The sequence below is a fragment of the Physella acuta genome, unplaced genomic scaffold (assembly GCF_028476545.2).
Source record: "Physella acuta isolate Inbredline_101_S28 unplaced genomic scaffold, ASM2847654v3 ptg001299l, whole genome shotgun sequence".
In the NCBI taxonomy this organism is placed as follows: domain Eukaryota; kingdom Metazoa; phylum Mollusca; class Gastropoda; family Physidae; genus Physella; species Physella acuta.
Window position 1 is genome coordinate 95,625 of NW_026732814.1, and position 20,363 is coordinate 115,987.

General features: G+C 37.4%; 1 protein-coding gene and 1 long non-coding RNA gene across 2 annotated transcripts in view; one reads left to right on the forward strand and one right to left on the reverse strand.

Annotated features, from left to right (window-relative positions):
* The window catches only part of LOC131958198 (uncharacterized), a 33,841-nt gene extending 24,599 nt beyond the window's left edge, over positions 1–9,242 (forward strand). Inside the window, exons 2-4 of the long non-coding RNA XR_009389206.1 lie at positions 7,416–7,574; positions 7,863–7,952; positions 8,162–9,242. This is a non-coding gene — a long non-coding RNA (uncharacterized LOC131958198). The remainder of the gene's footprint in view (positions 1–7,415; positions 7,575–7,862; positions 7,953–8,161) is intronic.
* A 3,311-nt stretch (positions 9,243–12,553) lies between these two features.
* Positions 12,554–19,738, reverse strand: LOC131958199 (uncharacterized). Its single transcript, XM_059323077.1, has 7 exons — positions 19,642–19,738; positions 16,231–17,010; positions 14,645–14,693; positions 14,148–14,299; positions 13,987–14,060; positions 13,139–13,247; positions 12,554–12,615 (listed from the first exon to the last, which is right to left on the reverse strand). The coding sequence occupies exons 2-7, from the start codon at positions 16,967–16,969 to the stop codon at positions 12,605–12,607; spliced, it is 1,134 nt and encodes a 377-aa protein (XP_059179060.1). The 5' UTR covers positions 16,970–17,010; positions 19,642–19,738; the 3' UTR covers positions 12,554–12,604.
* Between the last annotated feature and the right edge of the window lie 625 nt (positions 19,739–20,363).

The window sequence follows — 20,363 nt, forward strand, 5'->3', positions numbered from 1 at the left end:
CGTTAACAAAGCACCACCAAGCTTTTCTAAATTGATGTTAGCAGGTTTTAGAGGCTTGATAGTTCAGTAAAAAAATAAAAACATGTAGGTACTTAATAAACCAGTGTGTATCTAGTTTTTATAGTCTATTTCTTCAGTATATTTTTATTATTAAAGCTATAACTCCCTTCAAGGATTAGACTTCCACGTAATTTTTCAGCTTCGTTAGATGAACTAAACCCCACGTCACTTTATATCGGAGTCTAATTTTTTCTGATTGCTTAGTTCAAATATTTTTGTCTTTTCTGACAGAGGGTACTTTGAAAATTAATAACAACATATTTTTCTAATCTTTTTAGAAAAGCTGAATATTTTTATCTGTTAAATGTTAAAGGTCACATGATCATACATTTCGTCACCATTGTCAACAATATATGGGTATAGTTTAAAGTAGAAAACCCCACCAAGTTCATGGATGGTTAGGGTTTTAGCGAAGATTTTAAACTAAATAGTACATGTGTAGCTTGAAATCTAATTTCTCCCATTTCCTGAGCTCCCAGGCCCAAACCAATTTCTCTTATCTGCTTCTAGCGTTGCCTATAACTTTTGAACCGTTTGATATAATCAAGCCACATTTGATACCAAGGCTCCGTATCAAACAACAATTCAGCAAGATTTAGAAATTCTTTATTTTACAAATCCAAGATGGCGAGTTGCCGGCATCTTGGATAATTTCAAAAGCCTATAACTTTTGAATCGTTTGAGATAAACAAGCCAAATTTGGTATCCAGACTCAGGATCAAACAACAATTCAGCAAGGTTCTGAAATTCCTTATTGTTTTTTTACAGTGCATGAACATAATGTATATAGAACGAACACATAATTATTGTTTTGATAGAACATAGAAGAAACAAATTTACATTTAGTAATTGTTTTGTTATTATTGATACCTGGCCATACTAGTTCATCGCCAGAAGTCCACTTTTGTGTGATAACTTTCAAAACAGTTATCACTGCCGAACCAATGCAAAGAAAAACTTTCCATGTTTTGCACCAGTAAACAGTTTTTTTCATTTTGGCAAGTCTTTGTCCTTGGAATTAGGATTTGCTCTTTTCGTTCGCTTGTAGATTTCCAAATAGACCACACATCTGTTGTTGCTTGTTGCTCCTGGTGGTTGCTCAGTTAAGTGCTCTGGGATATTACCTTCATTGGTCAATCTTTCATCTTATGAAGTTCTCCTTCCTAACTGAACAACCCTTCCTCTATATGTTCCAACTAATTCGTGGCAGAGTTTGTCAATAAACATATGAAAAGTTACATGATTTTTTCCAGGTGGATTCTGTGGTTTGTACACTTTTTCAATTATGTAAGCATAGTAGGCACTCCACATAAAAAACTTCACCATCAAACGCCGCGGCCATTTATAATGGCGCCTTGATTATTGTAGCTTGGTCATTTGATTGTTTTTGTCAGTCCCTCCCACATAAGCATTATATGCTGGACACTACATTGGAATTGTTTTCCCTTCTTTTTTGTCATAGCATAGCACAGTTACCTCCGTATCTTTGATTTACTTTGTACATACAAAGTAAATAGGCTTCTTATCATCCCACACAGTAGCGGTTTTGCCATTGAACATGTTATGAGTACCACGATCCATTTTCTTTGTCACAAGTTGCTTTGGAAACTGTTTACTGTTTGTCAATGCTCTACCACATAACCTTGTACATTGTATATCCAACAAGTACTCAGCTAAATTGACAGATGTATAGAATCGATTTGTAAATATGCAGTGATTGCGTCCTTGAAATGATTCACATCTTACAAAATGCAAATACTTTCACTTTTCCCAAAATCTATTTTTAGAATCATAATCCTGCACTAAAAAGACATATGCACCATTTTATTCAGTCCCCCGCTAATTATATTTAATTAGACGGTATACCAGCCCCTAGGACTTTTCGGACATGTAAGCCTGATCTTGAAGCCGGTTTTCCGGCTTGTCGGGCTCAAAGGGTTAAGGTACTAAGGGTGAGAATCCAAGACTAGCATGATTGTCTATTTTATATTTAGCTAACATAGTTGTATTTAATAAGCAAGTTTATTTTGGTGTAGCCCTTCCATATCGCAATAATAGTAGAATCAGCTATGTATAAATACAAATTTATAACAAAGATACATCGACTGAGGCATTTTAAATAAATGTTCTTACTTTCAAATGTACTACTGGTTCTAGAGACTTATAATTATTTCAGCAAAATTTTTTTTTTATATGACCCTAGCACTGCTCCAACCACTATTTGATCGCATATAAATTAGTCACAGACACAAAGACTGTTTACCTGTTAAGAGCTATGGTTATTCTTTATTTCTGTGTACCCAGATCTACTGTAGGTGTCGTAATTTGTTTATTAAATTTTTTTTAAAAAGACGCATTTTCGACAGATTGTAAACCCCTGCACTCTTCTGATCATACACGTTTCAAACGTACTTGTTATAGGCATACTTGTTACTTTTTACTAGATATATGAACAAATTTAGTGACCACATCATCTTAGAATGATGAGTTTTTGACATAGCAACTTTCAAAAAAGCTCTGGGACCGTTTTTAAAAATCAGTTTGACACCCCTAATCTAAGTAATAATTTTTCGCTATTAAAGATTGATGCATGGTTGCAAAAAGGGATTGTTTGAATTTTGTTTGATTTAAAATATCTTTCCTCATGCTACTCCAGTAAAAGTCTTATAAAAAAAGTTATAAATATCAGAAATCAACTGTGATTGAGACTGCTTAGCTCTGAATGAAAGTTTTAGTATTGTCTTCTCCAATCCTTCGCACATGATAAAATTATTACATGACAATTTTGTAAAAGGCTTTTTCTACTTTGGTGGCTATCTGGTTTAATAGTATCACATTTGTTAATGTTAAATAGAGAAATAATGAAGATACATCTTTATATCGGCAAATTAAAATGTTATGTGAGGTGTAGTAAAATAGCTTCTAAGTTAGATTCCATCAGAAACACTGAAGTTTGACAGAATAAAGGATAGGCATGGTCGGGCAGGGCGTGTCAGTTTACTCCAAACCGTATGCAATCGAGGCTCATTAGCAAGAGACAGCAACCCATTTAGGAGAGAGATACTCCAAAATCAAACAGCTGCTGCCTTATAGTATATTTGTGGATGGACAAAGGCTATGGAATAAAATCTAGAAAGAAAATCAGGCTGAAATCAATGGGAAAAATGGCCCATAAAATGCTGAAATGTGGTATCATTGTGGTGTAGGAAATCCTATCCAACATAATAATTTAGAATGAAGAAGAATTGAAGTAAATTTTTACATGGGTCTAGTTGCTGCTGCATGGGTTTAATTATATCAATTCACTATAGATCTAGGTAGGTTTCAGTGGTCAATAAAGTGATGAAATACAATAGAATTCACGCTTGGTACTTATTAAACAAACCCCAGTCTAATAATAGATCAATATAATCTCCATATAAAAGACTATTGTGTTTATTTGGTTTCATCCATCATAAAATGCTATACATGCAATGATGCTATCAACTTTTTACTTTTACTTTCAACATAACTTTTGATAAAAACTAATAATGTATAGCCATCTAGCATCTGTCTCATATAATAATGCTGGACAACACAAAATATAGCACAACAACAGACTTGACAATACTAATGCTGATATTAAAAAAAATAGTTTAATACAAGAGATAATACAAATAATTATCATTAAAAATTTTTTTTAAAAACCCACGTTTTCTGATTGCACTAAAAAGTAGAAAATGCCCGAAATTTCGATCGCAAGATTTGATGGATTGACAAACAAACAAACAAACAAACAAACAGACGCGAAAGCAAGTTAAAGAAAACGTGGGAAAAATAAGATACAACAATAGTTAACACCACAGCACACTCGTCCACAACTCTGTCAACTGTCAATTCTCTTGTGAACACTTAGCATTCTAGGTAAATTCACTCAACCAAGGGCTACAAATATGCACAAATAGAGTGTAGCTGTTGTTCGAACACACAACACACAAACAATTAAGGGAAGTTATGTCAGGGACATACTTCTACATAATTTTAGTTACATTACTCATTTAATTTACTCTGTATACTGGTATTTAAAAAGAAAAGTGGTTGGATAATTTAAGATTATACATGTAAATTTAATGTAAATCCTTGGGTCAATTTTAATCCAGTATTTAAAAAAACCTAACAATAAACACAATAAATAAACACTGCAGTAACATGAAAACCATCTGTTACATCTGTTGCATTGCAAAGTTAAAACCAGCCTAGCAGAAATCCAAAACATTTTGTCAGAAATTCAAATGAAAGCTTCATCTACCACTAATATACAATTCATATTTGTCTTATCTTTGTAGTTCAACACTGACTAAATGGAAACTAATGCACCTTAACCCAAGGCAATTTTAAACTCTGTCCTATTTTCCTTTAATCACTAGATTTATTTATCTTGGATTTTTGTCGCAATTCTCAAGCTATGCATGTAAACAGTAAAAGAACATTTTTATTCAGCATGTTAATGAATAAAATTTGCTTTCTCATAAGTAATCAAAATTGAAATTCACAGACTCGCAAATAAACTTGTGGATTATTTATCAGCAAAACAAAATGGTAGACCCTTCAGCCTCCCCAATCTGAGTTAACCTACTTCCCTAAATTATCCAAAATATGTTCCTTATACACATTGTCTCTCTGTTCAGCTCTAATGACTGAATTTTCAATCAATAACTCTCTGCATAGCGTAGAAGGCTATTCACCATACTATTTTATGGGTCTTCTTCTTTCTTAATTTAGTATATGACGGAGGATTTAAACAAGCCCAATTTCGTGTATGAACTAGACTGTGGTCTCCAGATCAGCGGGTGCCCCATAGTTTTTCCTTGAGTGGGGTGTATAGGGGCCAGTGTTTGGATCGTACCTGGCTATTTAATGAACAGTCTTGAAGGACGTGCTCCGTATTTTCCGGGGCCTTGCCACAAGGGCACATTTCACCACACCCAACCTTTAGTTTTTTATGCATGTGTTGATTTAGTCTGTTATGGCCTGTTCTAAGTCGAAAGATTATGTATTGTTGTTTTCGTGTCAAATTATAATATCCATCATCTTTATTGTAGTGAGGGTGTGTGTCAGACCACATTTGCGTCTGTTTGTTTTTTATTATTTTTTTAATTTCTTTTTAAATTTGCTTTATTTGTACATTAAAAAACCCAATATTATTAGATAAACCCCAACCTGTCAATATTGCTACTTTTTTAACCCTCATTAACTCTGAAGAGCCCACATTTAATCAGAAAATCAAAATCTATCCTAATATAATAGCAAACTTAATACATTGTTCGCAACTATTTTATCTTACCCAAATCTTAAAACTCAGCCTTTAGGGTCTGTCCATAAATGACATCAACCTTGTAAGAAGTTGTTAAAAAGAAACTAGACACCCTCGTCCAAAAATAATGGCACACAAAACTGCTACACCCAAATGCAATATTTGTTTTATGAAACAGCAACTTACTTAAAAAATATTCAATACGAGCCGACCCGCTCCGTATCATACGCCGCTATTTAGTTTTTTTTTTTCTACTTTTCAGTAATTTATAATTTGTGAATTCGACAGTACCAATGCTGCCACTGAAAATATTTGCTTAAAAACACTAAACACCCCTCCCCCCCCCCCCCACGTGAAAGCAGCCTCCTCTTAGTTACCTCCTCTAAGTTTAAAATAGTTTCAAACTAAATTATCTGCCCCTAATAGCCGTCACCAAACCCGTCTCTATGATTGCAAAATGTAAACAGCGTGAACCACAGCTCACCAGACCATGTGAGGGGGTGGGGGGGGGGGTAGCGATAGAGAGGAAAAGAGGGGACTGTAAGGCGCGCTTGCAGCTTGTTTCCTAACGGCTCCCAGAAGAGAATTGTATATATAGATGCTGGGTCACATTGATCAGTCAGATATTGTGACGACACTCTCTTTGACCTCTACCCCTCTGTTTACACATGACCCTAAAGTTCAATCTATTCCCTTTGATTTTAACATTTATGAATGACTTCTAAACTAACATTGATTAAAAAACAATTTTTAAGTTATCAATTTTAATTTATGTACAAAAATTAACCCTTTATAATTTATCAAGGTGACAATGACTAAGTGCAGTTTTTCTCTCTATATATCATCTTTTATAATATAATAATGAAGTTGTAGCAATACAAATGAAGTACGTTATTTTAAGAAAACATAATTTGGTGTGGTCGTATGACTAAGAAAAATGTCTTTTCTTCCCTTTAAATGTGTATCATGTGACACCTAGTTTACACTTTGCAATGTGATGGAACTGATGTCAAAACTGACCCCTCACCTTCAGCAATACAGAACTTGATTTGAGATATTTCTCAGGAACATTGCTGGTAGTAGAATTAAAAAAAAAACATAACTATTTCTATAAGGGATAACATAATGTTGACTGTATGAAAGGTTAAACTAATTAACATTTTATTAAATTTAGACCAGAGATCATTATTTTCTCTCAATCCCAATTACATATCAGTTTTTCCTTTTTGTGCATAAGACATGGAGCTGCCTCAGAAACCTCCCTCCACTTCTTGCTGTTCACCAGCAATTTTTCCTTTCATCCAGCTGCTTCCCCACCATTCCCCTCCTTGACCCACCCTGCTTTCTTTTTTCCTTGAGGCATCCAATTAAGCACCATTCTTGCAATACCTTCTGGATTCATTCAAGGACGTGCCCCATCCTGTGCCACATTGTTTTTTTCAATTATTTAGGAAACTGCTTCCATTTCCATCTCTCCTAGTAGTCTAGCATTTGAAATGGTGTTAGGCAATTGGACACCTTTTATGCTTCACAAGTTAGTTTGAAAAAAGTCCAGTAATCCGCTTGTTGTTACTGTCCAGCATTCAGTAGAATGCTAAGGATATTGCTTTTGAAAAGTCTGCATTTGGTCTTGGAGATTTTTTTTGATTGCCATGTATTTTGCATGGTTGCAAAGGCTTTTTCGGCTTTATAAAGCAGTCTCCTTCAGAGGTGGCAATGCTACCTAAATATGCGAAATCTTTTCTCTTCTTGGAGTCCAACTCCAATTACAAAATAAATAAGTCTATTTAATTTTATTTGTATGTCTTTTTGACTACTAGCATGTAAAATTATGCCTACAAAAACCTAGGCTACTTGATTACATTTGCTATAATTTAATTTCTCAAACTAGAAGAAAATAAAAAAACCAAAAAAAACCCCACAGAAACTCCATTGGAGTAGAGTTCAAGCCACATATGGCAGATGAAGTAGAGTTCATCAACTTCTTTAACCTTGGCATTTGAAGAGATTGTGTGGCAAGCACAATTTCCATCTGTCTTAGTTTTCGTTACTCTCTTCTAAGGAGCTGCTTGGATGTACTACAGATTTGAGCCAGGGAACCAAAATTGATGATTGTCATTTGACCATGCCATCCCATAAAGCTGAACCAATGAGAACCTTCTGTACAGAAACTCATCTTTATCCAGACCACTTTGTTACTGGAACATTATATTGTACCCAAGTAAGTTTTCCTTAAATTTTCCTTTCTCCTATATGATCCAACATGGGTGGAAACTTGCGAGCAAAATTTTGACCACTTCTATTGGACAGATTTCTTTAAACTTATCACATAGTTGATGACTCATTGACAAAGTATTGTAATATATATACTGTTACTTAATAAGATGTTAGATTAACTTTTTAAAAATTTATCACTTATTTAATCATGATTTATTTCCTAAGGATTATTGAAATAAAATTTAAAAATAAAATATGCTAGTATTTTCAACCCAAAACTTTTTTTTTACAGTTAACATGAGAACCCTACTGCAGAACTGTAGTTGAATGTCTACACCCCTCCACCTCCCCACCTGTTTATAAGCTCTGTTGATATATACAGGTAAATACTTAAGATTCTACATTTTAACTTGTATTTCTGATTAGCAGTAACAGTAGACAATATCCTTTTTATCAATCTCTACACATATTTACATTTATTTATTGACTTTATACTCTTCAAAAGCTCATAAATATGAAATTTTGATTTTGTAATGATACTGTTATAAATTGATCACATAATTTATTTATTCATGTTACTTTTATTTGAAGGCATTGGATCAAGTTGGAGAAGATTGTGACCACCTTTTCTGTCTACCTGGTACTTTCATCATGTGGAGAAGATTGTGACAGCCCTACCTGTGTCTACCTGTTACTTTCATCATGTGGAGAAGATTGTGACCACCTTTCCTGTCTACCTGGTACTTTCATCATGTGGAGAAGATTGTGACCACCTTTCCTGTCTACCTGGTACTTTCATCATGTGGAGAAGATTGTGACAGCCCTACCTGTGTCTACCTGTTACTTTCATCATGTGGAGAAGATTGTGACCACCTTTCCTGTCTACCTGGTACTTTCATCATGTGGAGAAGATTGTGACAGCCCTACCTGTGTCTACCTGGTACTTTCATCATGTGGAGAAGATTGTGACAGCCCTACCTGTGTCTACCTGGTACTTTCATCATGTGGAGAAGATTGTGACAGCCCTACCTGTGTCTACCTGTTACTTTCATCATGTGGAGAAGATTGTGACCACCTTTCCTGTCTACCTGGTACTTTCATCATGTGGAGAAGATTGTGACAGCCCTACCTGTGTCTACCTGGTACTTTCATCATGTGGAGAAGATTGTGACAGCCCTACCTGTGTACTAGTGTCTATCTGCTACTTTCATTGTATGTCAAATTTTAAAGACATTTGTTAAAATATGTTGAACTGATGCTTAATTTTAACTTTACTGTCTTCCAATAAATGTTTCTTGTGTAATGTTGCCACTGAGTTCATTGAAGTTATTGCCTCCCATGCTAGTTGAGTTATCTCTCATGTATTTACAGTCCACAAATGCGGTTAACTATCACAAATACTAGTCCACAAGAAACAGTTAGCTTATATGTGCCAACAACATACAATAGCTTTTGTCAGGTGGCTCTGAATTTATACCCAAATCATTGTTTCAATAAGTACTTTCAAGAAATTCAATTAGCTATTAAAAAAATACCAACTTATTTTATACAGTGTTTTGTCTACTGAGACATAAAAATCAACCTTTGTTCAATGAACTTACCGAACTGATGTTATATACAATTGAAACATTCAACAAAGTTGAAATGCCTCATTTAGAAAACAACTACCAAACTCTTCAAATCTTGTATTGGCTATTTTAAGATCAATGGATTAAAAGAAAATGCATACAATCTGAATAAACAGACAATAATGTATACATTATAATAGTTACGTTTATTTTGTTTTCAAATGTCGTTAACAAGGTATTATGACCATACAGTTTGACCACAGCAGAGCTTTGATCATAGGTGCTTGACCGCTGAGATTTGTCCATAGCTGTGGTTTTACCACATGGGTTATGTACACACATATATAGTTTTATTATAATTTAAAAAAAAAAACCTGCTAGATCTAAGTGTTAAAAATTATGGTACAAACAATACAACTTTATGTGACAAGTTTCCTTTTAGTTGGTCCATATAAACACAAATTTCAACACTCATTATCTCATCTTTTCCCGTTCATGCCAAGATTCAAGGGGCAGATGAAGTAGAGTTCGTCTGTTTCATAGAAACTCGACATATGGGGGACAGTTTGGTCAGCACTATGACCCGCCGGCTCTGTTTTCCCTAACGTGAGAGCTGGGTGGACTGGGACATTCTACTGACTTGAATTTGAACTCGAGACTTTCGAGCTAGAAGTATAGCTCTCTACCACTAGGCCACGCCGTCGCATAAATATAATTTATACCATTTTGCAAATTACGGACGTTTATCTCGCAAAAAATACATTGCACATATAAATGATAAAATTAAGTCAAAATTTACAAATATTATTGTCAAAGGAATACAACTTTATGGTTAACTAAATTACATGTGTACAATCGCTCGCTAATATCTCAGTGCATCTGTTCAACCATACATCTAAACAGCACATTGCACTTTATCGAGAAGAATTGATGTCGCGTTTTGTTTTTCTTGGCAGCAGTAGCGTAGCGAGGGTGGGGGGCGAGGGGGACATATGTCCCCGGGCGCCGAGCTTAGGGGGTGCCAAAATGGGTTGGAAAAATAAATTGAAAGGTTGAGGGGGGTGCAAATTGAAAGTTTGAGGGGGGGGGGGTGCAAATCAAAATCTCGAGGGGGGTGCAAATCGAAAGTTTGAGGGGGGGGGGGTGCAAATGAAAATCTCGAGGGGGGTGGGGGTGCAAATCGAAAAGTTTGTCCCCGGGCGCCGGGGAGGGTCGCTACGCCTCTGCTTGGCAGTTCATATCTAGACCGACAAGAAAACGCCGAAATATCGGGTGACTTCACTGTAGGGGAGACTGATGTCATCAGTGGCGTAGGCAAGGGGGGGGTTAGGGGGTATAACCCCTCCCATGGACTCATGACCCTATATATATATATATATATATATATATATATATATATATATATATATATATATATATATATATATATATATATATATATATATATATATATATATATGGTTTTATACATATGGAAAAAATGTTTGAACCCCTCCCATGACCAATTTCTGGCTACGCCACTGGATGTCATCTTTCGCTAATGTTCATCGCTCGCGCCACACCCACCGTCTTCATTGATTCCATGCTTTCAATGGAAACAAGCCCAGTTTCTCGCTTTCTCTACGAGTACGGATGCGACAACCTCGGATAGAGGTGTGGTCCAAGTATGTCCCTACCTCGTGGATGTTGTTCACTGCCCGCTACAGTAACATCTTAGACTGGTGCATGATGGGACAAGACAGTGATATGTGTACCGTTAATAGTTTCATGTTTTACATGGTTTTGATTTGGGTGGGCTAACATTTCTAACATGCCTTCATTTACTTTTGGTCAAGCAACGCAAGGCGGGTCACCGTGGTCCGAGATTGTTGTTGTTTGTTTTGAAAACTACTCATTTGGGTCAAGACTGTGGTTAACTTGGGTCAAATCCTATTCATTTAAGCCAAGATAGGTCACCGTGGTCCGAGATTGTTGTTGTTGGTTGCATATCATGTATTAAAACAACTCAGCGGGGTCAAAACTGTGGTAAACTGTGGTCAAATCCTGGTCATTTAAGCTTCGATAGGTTAAAGTGGCCCAAGGTTGTTACAATGTGTCATAGTGTTCTTACATACAACAACTCACTTGGACAAAGCCTGTGGTCAGCTAAAGTCAACTGTGTTAATATTAAACCAAATCTGACAAGGTAGGACTGTTTTTCAAAGAACTTGTTTTGGTTTATTGTCAGAGATGACGAGGTGTGAATGAGGGCGGGGTAATTTCTGTGAGGTATTTGAGGGTAAGGTGTGGGAGGGGTGGGTGCGTGCCAGAGGGTGTTATCAACACCTCCACTGTGGGTGCGGTCAGCACCGCCACTGTGGGTGTGGTCAGCACCTATACTGTGGGTGTGATCAACACCTATTCTGTGGGTGTGGTCAACACCTCCACTGTGGGTGCGGTCAGCACCGCCACTGTGGGTGTGGTCAGCACCTATACTGTGGGTGTGATCAACACCTATTCTGTGGGTGTGGTCAACACCTCCACTGTGGGTGTGGTCAGCACCTATACTGTGGGTGTGATCAACACCTATTCTGTGGGTGTGGTCAACACCTATACTGTGGGTGTGATCAACACCTATTCTGTGGGTGTGGTCAACACCTATACTGTGGGTGTGGTCAGCACCTCCACTGTGGGTTTGGTCAGCACCTCCACTGTGGGTGTGGTCAGCACCTATACTGTGGGTGTGGTCAACACCTATACTGTGGGTGTGGTCAGCACCTCCACTGTGGGTGTGGTCAGCACCTATACTGTGGGTGTGGTCAACACCTATACTGTGGGTGTGGTCAGCACCTCCACTGTGGGTTTGGTCAGCACCTATACTGCGGGTGTGGTCAACACCTCCACTGTGGGTGTGGTCAGCACCTCCACTCTGGGTGTGGTCAGCACCTCCACTGTGGGTGTGGTCAGCACCTCCACTGTGGGTGTGATCAGCACCTCCACTGTGGGTGTGGTCAGCACCTATACTGTGGGTGTGGTCAGCACCTCCACTGTGGGTGTGATCAGCACCTCCACTGTGGGTGTGGTCAGCACCTATACTGTGGGTGTGGTCAGCACCTATGCTGTGGGTGTGATCAACACCTATACTGTAGAAGTGGTCAGCACCTCCACTGTGGGTGTGAGCAGCACCTATAATGTGTGTGTGGTCAACACCTATACTGTGGGTGTGATCAACACCTATGCTGTGGGTGTGGTCAGTACCTATGCTGTGGGTGTGGTCAGAACCGCCACTGTGGGTGTGGTCAGAACCGCCACTGTGGGTGTGGTCAGCACCTCCACTGTGGGTGTGATAAACACCGCTACTGTGGGTGTGGTCACAACCACCAATGTGGTTTTGATCAGCAACATTTATTAAATAATAGAACGTGAACCATATATAATGTATATAGTTATATTTTTAATTCAGGTGAACTTTTGTGATCTGTCTCCCTTATTCACATTCTAAGGAATAAATCAATTATCACAATTAAGAACGTTTTAGTAAGGCAGTTATATTTTACATTTGAATGTATCTCTAAGTCCATTTTCGTCTGTCTCTTAATCTAAGTTAGTCTGACTCTAAGTCTCAAGGTTATCTGTAAGTCTAGTCTCCAAGTTCAAGTCCGTCTTTAAGTCAGTCCTTTGGTCTCTCTCAGTCTATCTCTAAGTCTCAATATTACCTCTAAGTCTATCTCTAAATCTAAACCTGTCTCTAAGTCTCAATATTACCTCTAAGTCTATCTCTAAATCTAAACCTGTCTCTAAGTGTCAATGTTACCTCCAAAGTATATCTCTAAATCTAAATCTGTCGCTAAGTTATCTCTAAGTCTTAGTCTTTCTCTAAATCTAAGTAAATATGCTTCTAAGTCTCTGAGTATATCCGTTCACGTTAGGTAGTTAACTTATAACAATAAGAACTTTAAACATTACGAGCTAAAGATGGCCCTAAATGTTGCCCTAAAGGTTGCTCTAAAGGTTGCCTTACCCATTTGTTCTTCTCTTGTGTCCACAGTGACTGTAAACTTTTCATGCACTATAGTCCGCTCACAGCTGATCTTGTAGGCTCCACTTTTACTGCCCGTATGGTCAGGGACCTGAAACAATACAAGGAATAGAACAACTCTCCCTATCTCACTATCTCTCCATCTCTCTCTAGCCTCTCTCCCTCTCTCTCCCCATCTCTCCCTCTCTCTACCTCTCTTTCTATCTCTAGTCTCTAGCCCTACCTCTATCTCATAAATTATTCATGAGTAAGATCAAGAGCGGGGTTTGGAGGGGGGGGGGGCTTATCTAATATTTAAATCAATAAATTTTTCGAGAGAGGCTGTCATTGCTGACTCCAAAAGTCCAGTTCGGACCCCCGGGCAGATGTGGCTTGTGAGCTGGAACAGCAGCAACACATCTAGGAGAGAAAACTCCAGAATCAAACAACTGCTGTCTTGCATGATCGTTCTAGGGTGGACAAAAACAGGCTATGAAAGCAAATCTAGAAAGAAAAATAAGCTGAATTTGGCGCATACTGGTTTTCTTCCAAACTTTTTTCTCCGAGAGGGGCACTTGAAATTTTCGGGAAGGGGGGGGGGGCGGACACTGTTAAAAGTATATATTTTCTATATAAATTCCATTTCGTTCGGGGGGGGGGAGGGGGCGGTAGAGTCCCGTACCTTCTCCTCCCCCACCCCCACCCCCGTGTAGAGATGCCTGGAAGAAACACTGGGCGCATAACATTTTGACTCAGTAATACTGAATTGTGTTGGAAGGAATCCTTTAAAATATTACAGAGAAAGAAGAGTAAGATATCGTAGATGAGAGACATCAGACAATAAGTCCTACCTTAGCTGGTGACATTACTTTCAACATTTTTGCCGCTGCTATTCTGCTGGCCAATTTACTGGTCCTGGCTGTTCCTGAAGAACACATTTTTTATTTATAGAAACTACTCTCATAACGTCTGTATCTTTCCCTATTTGCAACCTGCTCGTGACGTCACGTACCTTCTGTCGTCCTGCCGTGTAGTGTGACACGGCAAATGTAGAGTCTGTTGTGGGGCGGTCCTTCACACGATGTTTCAAAAGTCGGTTGAGTGCCGTACAGGTGCTTTAGTTGACCTATGGCGTTGGACAATTCGGTCTCATCAGTTATCTCGCTAAAATACAAAATAAAAAGATTATTTACTACTATTTATATAAACCACAATTCATCAAGCATGTCAAGTTACCAGATATTATTTATCAACCATACACCTGGGAAATGGCTGACAGTGCTTAATGATGATTAAACTTCTATTTATAAAACAATTGCTAAAAAACGTTTAATTTACCATTTTCCCTAAAAGAAACGAAAGAAGAAAAATACACCAGTGACTGAATTATCTGAATCATTTGAAGGTCTATACAAAGCAAGCTATTAACACCAAACGGGAAAACTTGGTCTTAAATAGTCACTAAACAAATGAAATGAGTTACCACTCAAATAACTACTGATGGCTTACGTCGTTTGATTGCTGGGAAACGGTGGCATTCTCTCAGTATAATGCTGTTCTGCAAACGTTTATTTAAACAAATCAATATATTAGTATATTTAATATATCAGTAACTGTAACAAATTATAAATTACAGTCTAAGATAGACATATGTTATTGTGTTATGTGAAGTACGGCGGTGGTATGGTGTAATGTTATGTAACAGTTTGTTGTTTCCAGCTTTAACAAAATGGCTTTTGTCTTGTTGTGTGGGAAGAGAGAGGTGAGAGAAGTGGTTTTAAATTTCATTTGTTGGGGAGAGGAGCAATCATAATTATCCTAATGTAAGGGAGAGGAGTAATTATAATTATCCTAATGTAACGAAGAGGAGCAATTATAATTATCCTAATGACGGAGGGATGGGTGATTATAATTATCCTAATGCAAGGGAGAGAGGTGATTATAATTATCCTAATGTAAGGGAGAGGAGCAATTATAATTATCCTAATGTAAGCCAGAGGGTTGATTATAATTATCCTACTGTTGGGGAGAAGAGCAATTATAATTATCCTCATGACGGAGGGATGGGTGATTATAATTATCCTAACGTAAGGGAGAGGAGTAATTATAATTATCCTAATGTAAGGGAGAGGGGTAATTATAATTATCCTAATGTAAGGGGGAGGAGCAATTATAATTATCCTAATGTAGGAGAGAGGGGTGATTATAATTATCCTAATGTAAGGGAGAGGAGCAATTATAATTATCCTAATGTAAGCCAGAGGGGTGATTATAATTATCCTACTGTTGGGGAGAGGAGCAATTATAATTATCCTAATGTAAGCCAGAGGGGTGATTATAATTATCCTACTGTTGGGGAGAGGAGCAATTATAATTATCCTAATGTAAGGGATATGAGTGATTCTAATTATCCTAATGTAAGGGAGAGGGTTATAATTATCATAATATAAGGGAGAGAAGCAATTATAATTATCCTAATGTAAGAGAGAGAGAGGGGTGATTATAATTATCCTAATGTAAGGGAGAGGGATGATTATAAATATCACAAACGTACAGGAAGCAATTATATAGGGGACAGGTCTTAGCGAGCTTTTGAACAAATGGAAATCAAAGTACTTTGATCAAAACGGAGGGTTATGTGAATATGATCTCTGTGCAATCACATAGCAGCACAACACAATTAGTACACAACAGATTGATTGGGGAGTATCTCAGCGATATAAACGCCAATCGAGTGGGGGGGGGGGGGCGTGGGGGGGGGGGTATAAAAGAAGTGGATCGAGTTAAATAACGAAATTTAAAAAAAAAATGGTAAAGGCCAATTCATAACACAGAGAGACAGGTTAGACTATAAAATGTTCTGTGGCACCATACAAGGACAGTAACAGATTGAATAGGTTGGGTGAGGGTATAAAGAAATCGACAGTGGACCAAAATATGTATCATAACTGAGCATACAATCGAATGGGAACATAAGATATATGGGGCAGAGGGCATCAGGCATTACCAAGTACAAGGTACATGGTGCATCGCAGAAAAAAAACGCATCCATTGAGAATATCAACGGTCATTCATATTTTATGAGTGGAACTTACCATAATTCGGTCTACAAAAAGCCGGTGAGTTAGAATACCCATGTGCCGAATCTGATTCTTCATTTATACGAGCGCCACAAGACGATACCGATGCTATTTTTGGGGTTGGTACTGCATACCCTGGTGATTGAAACATGCCTAAGTTCGGTTGAAGAAAATCAGGTGAGTTAAATACCGAGTTTATTTCCCTGTAGATTTGTTTTGCTACTGTAGTTGCTGTTGCAGCGTTCAGTGGAAGAAAATGAGGAGAGTTGAAACCATTAAATGCCGAGTTCATTTCTTCCCTGAAGTAGTCATTGGACAAGAATGTACCGTTCAGTGGTGGTGTGGCAGATGTTGGGGGATGGATTATGTCAACATCCCATGTTGGCACTGCGGGTGTTGGGGGATGGATTATGTCAACATCCCATGTTGGCACTGCGGGTGTTGGGGGATGGATTATGTCAACATCCCACGCTGGCACTGCGGGTGTTGGGGGATGGATTATGTCAACATCCCACGCTGGCACTGCGGGTGTTGGGGGATGGATTATGTCAACATCCCATGTTGGCACTGCGGGTGTTGGGGGATGGATTATGTCAACATCCCAAGCTGGCACTGCGGGTGTTGGGGGATGGATTATGTCAACATCCCATGTTGGCACTGCGGGTGTTGGGGGATGGATTATGTCAACATCCCATGCTGGCACTGAGGGTGTTGCGACCTCGCCATTTGTTAATGCTGGCAGTTCCCTGTACATTACTGTAAGTAAGATGGTGCTTTCTATGGGCGCGGTCTGTTCTAAAAAGAAAGATAAAAATTAGATTTTTTTAAAAAAAGGTATGTAATTAGGGATTCTTAAAAATGTGTGATTATTTCCCTGTTAACAAAAATCATAACAACTGTCCACGTTAGAGTTCCTAAAAGGTCCCCCAGGAATAGTGCGATTCTAGGCCCACTAGCGCTTTGGTTTAAAATAATAAACCGGGAGCGATCTCCCCTAAACTTTCTCGAATATTCTTTTATAAAAAAACAGGGGATGGGAACTCGGGATATAGACATGAATTTTAAACTTTTTAAAATAGAATAAAATCTCGTAGGAAAAAGAATTGCACACCTGTGAACGCCAATTAAATCGAGCATAATAGTGCGGAATATTATTAGTATTAATTTACATTCGTTTTTTTTTTTTTGAGAAATCGGAAATAGCGTAAATTAGTACTTTCAATCAACGGAAATTAATCAAAATTTGACAGTAGGTAGAGAATTAGATCTTTTACTTACATGTGAAATTTCATTTATCTATCTGAAATAGTACTCAAGTTATAGGCTTTTGAAAAATTCAAAGTAGGAAAAGTACCACTTCCGGTTGATACGGATCTACGATTTTGATAAAATACTTATATATGAAATTTCATCAACCTAGCTGTAACGGTACTCAAGTTATCGTGTTTACACACAGACACACAGACAGACAGACAGACAGACAGACAGACAGACAGACAGACAGACAGACAGACAGACAGACAGACAGACAGACAGACAGACAGACAGACAGACAGACAGACAGACACACAGACATACGGACAAGATTGCAAAATTATGTTTTTTCCGTATCAGCGAGGTGTAAAACGTCGAGATTTGCAAAAATCTCGATTTTTTTTTTGCACGATTGCAAGACTTTCTCTATACTTCGTATATACGAGAAAGTAAAAAACAATTACACATCTAATATAATAGTTACATACAAAATTTTGTAAAAATAACTGAAACGGTATTCAAGTTATCGTGTTCACTGACACATACATAGACAAGCAGGAGGAATTAGTCACTCAAATTAAAAAGTTTTTCGTAAAATGGCATATTAAGCAGTGTTATGTAGCCATCAATTGATTTTTTAAATCTATTAAACTATTACAGTATGTAGTTGTAGCAATTCGGACAGTTTTCATAGCAATTGATTTATTCAAATTTATACAAGTACATAGTAAATCTATACATATTAGTGATACAGTCACCCAACATTCAAAAAGTCACTAGCCGATAGTCTCTAAAATTAAACAGGTCCTGGCTGTTAAGATAAAATCAACATATGAACTGCAGATTTCACCAGCATATTAAGCGAAAATGTGTATGTGTACATAATCATACACGTGTACGTTTACTTATTATTATATGAGGTCGTGTACGTGTTTATGTATGCGACGTACGCACTGGCGCGTGCATGTACGTAAGTGTGTTTGCACCAAATACTTGTGTACATGTACGTGTAAGTATGTGTGTGTGTGCGTATGTCTGTATACGTATGTGTGTGTGTGCATGTACGGGTTAGAGTAAGAATATTTGTGTTTACGTGTGTGCGTGTGAATAGGTGTGAATGGAGGGGGGGGGGTATTTTAACGATATAGCTTCGGTTATTATTCCGGAGTGGTAGAGCATGTAAAAAAAACAACATAAAAACCATGGCGTATTCTATTCCGCCGTTCCGGAAACCACTGGGAGTACTCAGTAGCGTAGCGAGGGGGGGGGGGAGCGGGGGGGGGGGGCATATGTCCCCGGGCGCCGACCTTAGGGGGCGCCAAAATGGGTTGGAAAAATAAATTGAAAGGTTGAGGGGGTGCAAATCGAAAGTTTGAGGGGGGGGGGGGTGCAAATCGAAATCTCGAGGGGGGGGGGGGGTGCAAATCGAAAAGTTTGTCCCCGGGCGCTGGGAAGGGTCGCTACGCCTCTGGAAGTACTGTCAGCTAGGCCTATCTTTTATTTGGCGCCATATTATTTTTAATACATCATGTTTTAAAAATGAGCATAGGTTTATTTTAGTTGCATTTTAAATACTGTTTTGCTAATCGTTTTGTATTTCTAATTATTTTATGTGTATGTGCTTATTATTGCTGCTACGACACATTATCTTGTCCTTCTTACTACATTAGTAGATCTAATCGTCTTGTTTTACTAGGCCTAGCTCTAGATCTAGGAATCTAGTTGTCGCAAATCTTCTTCAAGTGTTTTTTATTTCTTAAAAAAATATTAATTACTGCACTCGACTTTATTACTAATAATATTTAATTCAAGGTCTAGATTAGATCTACTAGAGGTAATTGTTGCACATTTTCTGTCAATTGAACTTAAAATTAAGTTAAAACATTAATTTAATGCACTTGTTTTTATTTATATTTTAAAGGTCAAATAAACCTTGGTTTACAGTAACGAATGTTTACGAAACTCAACACACATTACCGGATAATTTCCGATGCTATACTGAACTCTGAGATTACCGTCGAGGGAACGTCACTTCGTTAGCTCACTCACTGTTAATTTACTTTAAATCTCTCCCTTGTTACAATCTCTAATAAACTGAATGGAACTCTAGTTAAACTTGACTGAACAAATTAAGTTTAAGTAATTCTGTACAACATTTTAAATTTAGCTGACCTTTTCGTCACTGGTCTTTATCACGATCGACTCTTTCTTCACCTTCAACAATCAAAGGACACATGCTTCTTCCTTCCGTTCAGCATGTTTCGGAAATGATGCGAGTCATTAAATAGCTACTATGCACGACCATTTACAACTTTTGCGGGTTTTTTCACATATTGTGAAACGCGCTCCTTTTGTTCCGCGTATCTCAAATTTTGCTCGTATATCAAAGCAACATACAGCTCTCTTGACGGCTCCTATCCATACATCTCTTATGTTGGAGCACACCATATATATATATATATATATATATACATATATATATATATATATACATATATATATATATATATATATATATATATATATATATATATATATATATATATATATATATATATATATATATATATACATATATATATATATATATATATATATATATATATATATATATATATATATATATATATATATATATATCAAAACGGCCCCGTCATTTAGGAAGGCGACCAATAGGATCCTGTTATTTAGGTTTAGGCTTCTGACAAATTGGCTATTCATTAGTGCTAGACAGAGTTAGCTTAGCCAACACCCTTATTTATACTTCAGCGTATGCAGCTTTTGGTCGGCAGGCCTCAGTTTTACGTTATTATATCTAGTATTTATACTTATACTTTATACTCGAATAATCATTATAGTAATTCACTTTACTATTTAAAAAAATCCCACCTAAA

Coding starts and splice junctions, on each gene's coding strand:
- LOC131958199 (XM_059323077.1), bottom strand. CDS start 16,969: ATGTACAGGGAACTGCCAGCATTAACAAATGGCGAGGTCGCAACACCC. Junction 14,694..16,230: donor TTTTTGTAGACCGAATTATG/GTAAGTTCCACT, acceptor AAACGTTTGCAG/AACAGCATTATACTGAGAGA. Junction 13,248..13,986: donor AAGTAATGTCACCAGCTAAG/GTAGGACTTATT, acceptor GTATTGTTTCAG/GTCCCTGACCATACGGGCAG.